The following is a 10,853-nucleotide window of genomic DNA, read 5'->3' as shown; positions in this document are numbered from 1 at the left end:
CCCCCCCCCCCCCGAGCATTTATGGGTAATCTTTTAGAAGCTTTCTATTCATCCTTCTCATCTGGCTGTCCTAGAGTTTTTTGCCATTTTTTTCAGGGATTACTCTTGTTCCTCACAAATTACTCAGAATTTTAATCATTTTTAGTGTTAATCTTCTCCTTAATATTAATTATTTCATGTTTGTTCTTCTTTTCAAGGCTATTTAATATCTGGTAATTTATACTTTCAGGATATCATATGTCCATATTGAAGTAGTTAGCAAGTTTCAGTTTTAGCTTCTCATTTACTTACATTTTGTAATGAACTGCTGTGCCTAGGCAGAAAAGGACATATTATGCTTGGGATGAATGCACAGATCATTTTAGCATATCTTTTAGAAATTTGAGTGAATGTACAGCTTATCCATGAAATGCTCTAAACCCCACTGAATTAATGCCTTCTGGATTAAATAAAATGGCAGTAGCAGGAAAGACCACTGGGACTAGCAAGGGTCTGAGAAGAAAAAGGCTAAAATATTGAGTAGAGAAAGGCCAAGCAGAGATCAGTTAAGCTACTGTGATTTACACCAAGTTGCAATCTGGCTGGCCCTACTACTCTGCAGCCATACAAAAAAGCACTCATATGGCCTGAAGGATTGAGTTCAACCATGGAAAGCTCCATGTACTAAGATACCTTGACACTATCTCTGCAGGACATTCATTACACTTGCCCTACACACACTCTCCAAGCACTCATTGCTGCCCCTGCAAGCAGCACCCCAGGGTGCAGCAAGCGTCCCTCCTGTCTAGCTCTGAGATGGCTGGGCAGGGAGTGGTGCTCTGTCAGTGGCTATGAACAACCTCCCTGCTTTCCCACCCTGCTGCTTCCACTACTGGTTCTGGCATGGCAGCCCCACAGCTACATAAAATAAGGAATCTGAAAGTGGCAATTCTTTTTTTGGGCTGTTTTCTGATTGAATTCACTGTCTAACTAAGGTATCTGTGCAAGCAGTCTGGGCAGCACAGCAGGAACAAATGGATCAGTGGAACTGCTCAGCCAGTGATTGCGTGCAGGGATGCAGTGCTGAGGTAGTTTTGAGTAGCAGTGTTGCATCCATGCATTTTCAGAATTTATTTAAATAGATTTCAATCCCAGACCATTGCATTTCTGCAGCACAGAAATGACACACTAAGATTTAAGCAATTCTCCCCCCTAAACAGGCATATGTATTTATACAAAAAAAAAAAAAATAGTTTATGCAGGTAACTAATTGGCTATTCAATATCAAATTTAGCAATTGGGATTAAAAAAACCCAAACAACCAAATTTGGCAGGTTGCTTGGGTTTGGGGCCATTGAGCACAGTAAAAGTTAATAGCACTTACAAAATGAAAAAAAAAAATATTAATTATGGAACATTAATTTGAATTGTATTTCTTCAGTGACTCACTAAAGCCAGATGGCAAAACTAGTAGGAATTATTAAAGGTATTTTCTTGCTAAACAGATGAATACAAGGTTGTCTGTTTAGAGCACTAAGACCTTCTGCCTCAATAACTTCGTCACTGAATGAGTGATGCTAAATATTTCAGCTCTTGTGCCAAAAGGTAACATCTGGAAAAGGATGCCTGGATAAAAAGAACTTTTCAGCTCCCATGCTGTTCTTAAGCACTGCAAACAGTTCTTGTTTGCCTTCTAAGATTTCCAGTATGGGCACGAGCAACTGGATTTATGAGATCTGCACCCATCTAGTGCACCAAGTTGGTGAGTAGGCTTTTTAAACCCTTAGTTGGTGTTTGAATTTTAACTGCTGGTCGATCTCAGCTTAAAAAGACAGCTGAGCATTCATCACATATATATGTAGTAGAGATATTGTATTAGAAGAAAAACTCATTATTAGCTTTCTGTATTGATAGTTGTATCTCAAGGCAAAAGTAGACATTATGGCACAAGGGAAGATAATGGAGCTATAAATTGCTGTTGGCTTCATTCATATGAATGAAGTTGCAAAGTATTCTTGAATGCAGTGCCAAAGTAAAATGTAGGAAGCAAGGTCCACAGGGAGCATAAATTAGCCATCGAGTAGGAAGTCAAATGCAATGCACAGAAACATGGCAAAGGTGATAAAGGCACATTATGTGGCCTAAGAAAGATTCTTCCATAGTGCTGATTATCTATGTATCTCTGTATTCCAAAACATGTTTTGAAAGGGCATGCTTTTTCTTTACTCCATGTGAAGGTAAGTTCAAAATGTCTATTTGAATTAAAGGGTTGAAGAAAATCTAATATAATTTCCTATGTATTAAATCTTTCATTTGAGAAAATATGTGGTCTTCATTCTTGGACTCTCATGTAGGAATAACAAATGCAAATTTGGATTTTCTCCCAAACAGCTGTTGCAGCACATAAACTTTCATTTGACAGATCAGGCAGACTTTCAGACCCCCATCCTGGCAATTCAGGCTATAACATTTCTACTCTGGAATAACAGAAAACAAATGTTACATTTACAGATTTACCTCTTTTGGTGATAGTATAGAAATGTAATCTTCATATATAAGTCTTGCTTTTTCTTCAATGACTTTCTTGTTCTGTTCCTTCTTTAGATCTTCACATGCAAGCCAGAAAAGCAGGTTCTCCTCACTATACTCTGTTCTCAGAAACTCTCTGAAAAGGTTCCTCCCAGCTGGTGTTTTCATCATCTTGTCAAAATTCTGAGCCCAAGACAAAATTTCATCTGCAGTAGGGTTTTGGCTGCAAAAGCAAATATCATTACAAATATGCTTCTATTTTTGTAACAGTGTTTTCATACATTCATCCAAAAATTCTCCTTTCAACTGCACTTTAGGCCAAAGTGAAAACTGGAAGCAATAAGGCTTCGTCAGTGACAGGGGAATTTTGTTCACTCTTCACTTGTGCATTCATTATCTCAATAGCCCACTAAACATGTTTAATGTTACGAGACATGAATATGGCTTCCTACAAGTTTTCTGCTAGTGTTCTTAGCCATGCGACCTAAAGACAAAATCCCACAGCAGCACTGAATCTCTGTCTCTGCAGATAAAGATGATGTGATTGCAGGAAGCTGGAAATAGACTCTCTTTCAGTGAAGGGTTCAGATGACACCTGATGTTCCTGCCTGCTTCTGACGGTGACTGGTCAAAATCTGGCTGCCACACAATTTGGTTTAGGAAGAAAAAGAAAAATAAAAGCCTCTTGGCAGCCAAAAGCATACTAATGAGCCCCAACAAAATAGTAATTCAGAGAGCTTTTAAATTAGCATATTTCTCTGTGCTTGTACCTAAGGGTTGCTAAGCTTCACTCTGTTTGGTGCTATTGACCTGAATGATGATCTATTGGCATAAGATGTGATGGATGTTGCTGGCAAACTGGAAAGAGAAGAAATGGGAAAAAGTCCTTATTCCCATTTCCTGAAGGAAACTATTTGTGGCTTTTAACAGTGGATGCAGTGGATAAGTGATCAGAAGACTAACTTGCGTCACTAATCCATTAATGTACCAATGAATAGCTTAAGAAGGTAATACTCTGAATTACTTCACAATTAAATACAGTTTCAAACTTAATTCTGAGTGCCCATCCTCCCCTTCCTGATCCAATACAGGAGCTTTGCTGGCTGTTGTTAATAGTTTCTGTGTAATCATGATGCACAATAAATGAGATTTGTCTACATAATTTTAAGTCCATTTATTAAGTCCTACTCTGCATGAAAGGCAGACTGGATGATGGGAAGTTATTTTTCTGATAAATGATAAATCAGAAAGGGTTGAACATTTAAACTATCCTGCAAAATAATTGTAATCCAAATGAAAATGTTTAAACACAGATGTGAAGGTGAAAAATCTCTCTGAGGAGAGTGCAAACAACCTGTTTGGGTGGATGTTGCTGACAAGCAACCTGTACTTCCTCACTGTCTGTTGGGAAGCTCTCTTCACTGCAATAGTTTGTGGAAATTTATGACCTTGTCCTCTCATAAAAGACCGTGATTAGCAATGAAGACAGGAATGGTTTGGGTTGCTTTTACCATCAGACATGTCCTCTGAATTTGCTTTTTATGGGATTAGAGAACTCAGAGCCTCTGAGAGGCTAGCATTTTTCCACACACAACAAATATTGGCCCAAACTTTAGACAGAAATAGGAGCTCAGACTTTCAGTGTGTTTAGCCCAATTTTCAAGGTATGTGCTTTTTGGTTTATGCGAGTGAAACCACTGTCCAAGCTGTGGTATGAATGGTAGCCATGTTAAAAATCTGATTGCGAAGTACACTTGCCCATTAGTTTTTCTTCTTGTTTGGATAAACAGAAGAAAACTATCTAACAGGTAGCAGAGGCTTTTTATAGTGATTCACCTATGGAACCATCCATGCACCTCTCATTCTTCCCCACAGTTCTTCCTGACAAATAAGAAACCATAAATAAACCTGACTTAAGAATCAGTGTCTCTGCTGTCATTTCATTGTCAGGACAGATTTTGCTTCTTTTCGTATAGATTTTTTTGTAGGAAAAGCAGTTAAAAGGACATTCCCAAAGCACAAAACCCAAGGCAATTCTTAAAATTGGTTAAAGGCAAATTAAAACATTTACTAGACAACAGTTTGACCAACTTACCATTCTTCTATGACTTGGATACTCTCCAGTTTGGTCGTATGTGTTGGCCTTCCTGCATTGTCTCCTCTGTCTTCATTCCTAACAGTGAGGCTGCAATGTAGTACAACACTTTATTTTGTCTAGAGAAAGTTAATTTAAAACAATTACTATAGTAATGCCAACTTTTAAAAGATACATAAAGTGTCATTTTTCACACTTGCCTCTAAAATTTTGGAGACGGCTGTTTTATAATGACTTTTCCCCTGCATTCTGATGAATGTTAATTAATTAACAGTTGCTATCAGCATGTGCATTTTTTTAAAAGCTCACAGTTTATCCGCTGAAATGCAAAAACTTAGAGGTCACTTTTGGAGTGATTTCACTTAGTAAATTGAGAATATTAGTAACAGTAAGGGCAGGTGAGGATAAGAATATCTGAATTGGACATTGATGGGGTTTTAGTGCCCCACCAGTTCTGGACAGCTTTTCATTCTTTATGAATATTCCCTTTTTTGTGTCCAGGATATGGTGACAGTAGATGGCTCAGATACAGATCTTAGCATGTGGCAGCTCCTTATGATTTCCTCCTCTGCCCTAAATTTGTTTTCCATTCCAAAAAGTAAAACTTACAGGCCTCTGAACAGAAAGGCATCCATTACCCTCATATTACCACAAGCAAGGAAAACAAAGACTTTCGTGAGGATGTTTTAAATTTTTTTTTCCTTTTTTTTTTGAGCTCAAAACTAGCGTCACTTATTTTTTCTGCAGATACCTTTTTAATCAGATTTGCTTTAGTGTGTGTGTTCTCTGTGAATGTTCTGGAACATGGTATTGCCAACAAAACCACAATTCCTGATAACTATTGAAATAAAGTATGTTTTGAGTGACATAGTTATTCATACAGGAAACCTGGTTCCAAAGTTAGGCTTAAGAAGTGGAACGTAGTAAGGAGATGGAAATTTCCCTTTATCAGGTGTTTCCTATGTATGCAATTCAGAGAAAACAGGCAACCAAGCAAAAAATCCCCCTCCCAATCCCAAGAGAGCTCATCTTTTGAATATTGAGTATTCATCATACAGTGATGCTCTCAGTCATCCTAAGTGTTGCTATACAAAAATATGTTGGTAGCATAAAGCTTCTCCCTCCCCCACTAATCTGAGAAACTCACACTCGGCTCTAAAAAGAAATCCCAGCTCTGAGACACTTTTAGTGCAAATAACCTTTCTTTTTAGACCTTCTGTATTTATGAGTTTCTTCAACTTTTTTCAAGCATTTGGCAGACTTAATAGGTGATCTCAAACACTCTTCTGAAAACTGGAAGTTTAGGCTTCCAGGTAAAGCAGAGCACATATTAAGACTTAAACATTACAAAGACGTACACTTTCAAATGAAGCTCTTTGATACTGGTTGCTCCTTCACTTACCTGCCAAGACCTTAGTTCAGGCCCTTGGTCCTACTTCCCCTGTTACAGCGTAGCAATGCAGCTCCAGTGCTGCTAAGGTGTTAGGGTGTCATCAACTGCTGCAGGAGAAACAACACATCCTGAACTCTGGGGTTGGCAGGTAAAAAGCCTTTCTGTCTCCTCTGACCTTTTGTTCGTCAGTCTAAAGAGGGAGCACCCAGGAAAGACAACAGGAGTTCCGTATACAGGAGGAGAAAAAAAAAGGGACCATCCACTTTCTTTCTGTCTTGTAATCTTTAAGTCCACACATGTAACTGCTTAGGGTCACCTTGCATCTGGCCAGAGTACAAAGCTGGGGTGAGGGAGAAGCAGGGAAGGCACAAAGCCTCTTTCTCTCTCTGCCTCCTTCCCTCCTTTGCAGTCCATAGGTAGAGCACCATTTGTCTTCTCTGCTGGGTGCAGAGAAAGAATAACACCACGGAAGAGGAAACAGCTTGTGTACGTTGTGAATGTAACAGGGTGTTTACCCAAGTCTGTCTAAAAGAGAATGAAGCTACTTGTTTTCCTTCATCACATGAGCAGCAGCTAAGCTGTACTGATGTAATTTACTTGTCGGGCAGTAGATGCCCAAGGATGTGGAGTCTTACTGGAAGTAGAAAGTGACTCATTTGAGAGCAGTCAGTCTACAGTGCTAATTTAATTTATTGTCTGGGATCAAGTACTGTTTGTTTTGCTCATGCAAAATCTTTACTAGACTTAGGAAAACTATCATGCGTTGATAAAGGGGAAACAGTGAAGTAGTGAGTGGTTGGCAAGAGAAATAGGAAAACGGACAAGAAAGCCATGTTAAATTCATTGTACTTTTTTTTTTTTTTTTTTTTTTTTTTTTTAATCAAAGGGGTAACAGATAGGCATTATGCATTTTGATTTCCTACAAGATTACGTCTCAATAAAAAGTTCAGATGGTGGGTCTGGAACATAGTGTATCACTTTTCTGGTATCTATACCAGAGTGACAATATAAGATACACACTTGTCCCTGATTCCTTCATCTCAACATTCATATCTGGAGTTTAATAGCTGAATTTAGTCAGAGTTGCAAAATAGGGAAGACTCTAAAGACAAAAGTGTTATACTGGGTTGGAACACTTTCTCACGTTTGGGTATTGCATTTGAAACTGTGCTAAATTTATAGTGCATCTTGACCTAAATTTTGCATTATGTTTCCAGTGACAAACACTAGCACTACATTTCAACTTTTATTTATCTACATCTGTCAACGCAGATCCATTCCACTGGATACATTACTTTTGATATGTTTTTTCTGTGAATGAAATCACCATTTTTATACAGAAGTACATTCCATTCAGACATGTTCTGTTTCCACTCAAGGAACTAGTTCATATTCTCTTAGGAAAAAAAAAATTAAATATTTACACATTTGTGACTGCAAGGCTGACTTGAAAGCAGCCTTTAAATAACTGATCACAATAACAGACTGCTACCTTTTAACTCAAAATGACTACACTGCACTGCTCTTTCCTATGGTGCTATCTTTAGCTAGAAACATACTATCTGTTCACATTTTTCTGTGGCATTTAAGCAGCCCACAGCAGAAAAGGCATCCTGCATAACCGATGTCTCTGATACCTTAATCCATCATTGAAGCTAGCTGATTATGTCAGAAGAATTATGTTGTATAGTGTAAAACTAAAGAGACTAAAAGTAACAGGCTAAAGATTAACAAAATTATCATAGTTAAGGCTTCAAGAAGAGGAAATTGCTGATGTGCCTTATCAAAAAGTAGTTCAATGAAACGGAAGTGTTCTAGAGAGACATCTGATGTACATTAACATCTATGGTGCTATTATTATTTATTAGTTGGAATACACCCAGCAGATATCTTTCAAATTTAGAGATGCAAATTTCCCATGATAAAAGTACAAAAAACCTACTAATACCTTAAAAAGAGAGAGTTTGGGATGTCTAAAGACAGAGTTTAAATGGAAAGCACAGTACATGTTTGTTTTCTGTTCCTGTGGAAGGTTTGTTCTGCTCACTTGTATGCTGATTTTATTGCTCTGGAGAGTACAGTAAAAAGAACTTCAGTGGCCTGAGCTTGATGTACCTTTCAAATATATCTTGGGTTTCCGACTGCTACAAAACCAATAAGTTTCTTTAACTACTGCAACAATATTTTTATGACAAATTTCTCTTTGGAGTCAGTGTGTTTCTATTTTGCAACTTAATACACTTTATAAGTAAAAATTTTAATGAGCAAGGACTACTTGAAGAAGTACACAAATTGAACAAATGAACACAAATAAACTGGTCCAGGTTCCTAGCTGATGTGTTATTGGAGGAAATGCTGGGATTCAGAAAACCAATCTTTATTTCTTTAGCTGCTGTTATTTGGCTGTTAATATTCATGGTCAGCCATTAAATAATTGTTCAGTTGTGTAATTACTGAGCTAAATCAGTATTACCACACTCTGGTGCATGAGAAGGTGAAAAAGCCAAGCTAATTGGAAAAATCATCATGAGAGTTGAACTAATTTAAGAGCAAACATCTCACTGACTCTTCCTCCAGGTGTTTCCAGCTGGTGGTTTTAGCTTTCTTGTAAGTTGCATCCCTACTGCTGCGCTTATCTTCTACTGCCATTAAGAAACTGAAAGTAATTTAGAACTTGGACCTGATCTTTCATTCTCTGTATATCCAGTAAACAAATGGCATTTAATTGCTTCCCAAGGGCCAGGTTCTTATGTACCGGTAGCCTAAATCTGGTGAATCAGTGAAATGACTGTTATCAGCATGGGAAGAAAACCATGCCATTGTGACAGGTGCCAAGATTAATATTCTGCCCATACATGGCTCACACCAATTATACTCACTCAGGTATTTTCTCAGTTATGTGCATCATATGCAGTATACCATCACAGTATATTGCAATTATATCTGGCACTGAAGACAATGTGACTATTAAAACTTCTTGCCTTAGTGGTGTTTTGGTTTTTTTTGCTGCCATGAAAATAAGGAGTAGAAATCAAACTGGGACACTGTGAACTCGTTTGGTGGGCTATTGGTGGCCATTCAGGAGGTCTGCGCTCAATTTCTACTTCTTAGCTGAAGTTTGTAGAGGCTAGGCTCTGCTGGGCAGTGACTGCATTTGCGGCTGAACCTGTGTATGTCACACAGTAGGGCCATGAGCCCTCAGGCCACCGCTGTAACACAACAACCATCCTTATTCCAGCCTAAACGCCACATTAAGTCAATTGCACACATGATCTAAAGGCAAAAATTAGTTTTCAGGGGAAAATCAATATTCAGTTAAGATTCTCTGGATAACAGATGTTCTGACATGTTTCCTTCACTGATCTACTCTTTGAAAGAATATATGTCACTGGCACCACATTTCACCCTGTCCTACTCCTAGGAATTTTTATAATCATCAGATCAAGAGACACAATATTTTTAGTTTTCTTAAAAAAACCCCACAACTCTCTCCACCAAAAAATCCCAAGATGTGATTTTAAAATTCCACTGCGTAGATGATATAAAATGACCATTCCCCAGAAGTGTTGACAAACACAAGTCGAATTTACCAAACAGATTCAGATAGGAAATATTTTTTCATGGCTATTTGGAGGAGGAAAAACTTTTAAACAAACATTACTGCATATGAAAACAAGAACACATGATTAGTGCATTTTCCTGAAGTGTGGGGAAGGTGGTTTTGAAAATTTCAAGACAAAGATGGACAACAACCCTACATCTTTCACCAGCTAGGTAAATACCTTCACTCTTCAATTCAAAGTGGTGGTGCTCTTGCTGATCTCCATGCTTTCTGACTCCTTTACTGTTATTACAAGTGACTGGCTTAAAACATGCTATATAAACAGAAACTTTTTTCTCCTGGTTTGAATTCAGATGCAGAAAAAGTGCATGCTAGTATCTTTTTAATTTTGATTGTGGTTCAGATTGACCAGATTGTCTTTAATACTGTGGTTCAACAGTCAGTCACTGAAAAATCAACTGCTTGCACAGTTCTATTCAGCAGTTCACTCCTACATGCTGAAGCATGATCTAGTAGATGTCAGAGGGAGATGTGATCCCCATATCCCATATGATAATGCAAAAGACGATTATACTGGCACTCTTAAATTTCTTTTATGAAAACTTAAACTCTAAATTATTTTCTGACACCTTGTTTTTTTCTGACAGATGGAATATTAAGCCTGATGTCAGTGAATACTAGTTAGGGCTGTGTTTGTTTATGAATAGTGGAGAATGATGACTTTGCTATACTGTGCAAAGCAATAATATTGAAAAATAACTGCAGTATTATTTTGATCCATTCATAAAGAAAAATACAACTATGGTAATCTCAAATCATTTTGAGTCTAGTCAGTAATGCCGTCTTCTATCTCCCTTTTAATGTCACAAAAATAGGTATCCATGAGAATGAAATGTTACATGAACATTACTATCCAAGGATAACCTTTGTTTTTGTAACCTGACTAGAGGGTAAAAGAACTGCTTCTATCAAAGTTAGGAAAATAATTAACTTTTTTCTTATAGTAAGTGAATAATATCCAAAATAAAAGTGAATAATATCTGGAATAATTATTATGAGAAAAACTAGAGCTAGAATCATTATTTTTATGAAGAAGTGATGCCTTGTACTGCACATTTTCATAGGCTCAGGATGAACTTGCACTATATCCTTCAGACCCCTGGCTGTATCAGAGGGAAAGAGGATGCATCTCTTATCTGACCTTCACGTCCTTGTAAGAATAAAAGGACAGACTGAAGCTCTACAGCTGTTGTAATAATATCAGCATATGCAAAACATAGAAATGCAGAGCAAAC

General features: G+C 37.6%; 1 protein-coding gene across 4 annotated transcripts in view; it reads right to left on the bottom strand.

Annotated features, from left to right (window-relative positions):
- RGS17 (regulator of G protein signaling 17) overlaps positions 1–10,853 on the bottom strand; it is a 72,267-nt gene that overhangs the window by 4,384 nt on the left and 57,030 nt on the right. For 3 of the 4 annotated variants that reach the window (XM_027903867.1, XM_027903864.1, XM_027903865.1), the window contains exons 3-4: positions 4,604–4,693; positions 2,497–2,731 (exon numbers count right to left, since the gene is read on the bottom strand). In XM_027903867.1, the coding sequence (XP_027759668.1) occupies positions 2,497–2,731; positions 4,604–4,693 (325 nt within the window). The remainder of the gene's footprint in view (positions 1–2,496; positions 2,732–4,603; positions 4,694–10,853) is intronic. The other variant, XM_027903866.1, reaches the window with a different exon arrangement.

The sequence above is a fragment of the Empidonax traillii genome, unplaced genomic scaffold (assembly GCF_003031625.1).
Source record: "Empidonax traillii isolate 1590-97213 ecotype Southwest subspecies unplaced genomic scaffold, ASM303162v1 scaffold997:size582561, whole genome shotgun sequence".
NCBI lineage: Eukaryota > Metazoa > Chordata > Aves > Passeriformes > Tyrannidae > Empidonax > Empidonax traillii.
This window is presented reverse-complemented; position numbering and strand designations above follow the sequence as displayed.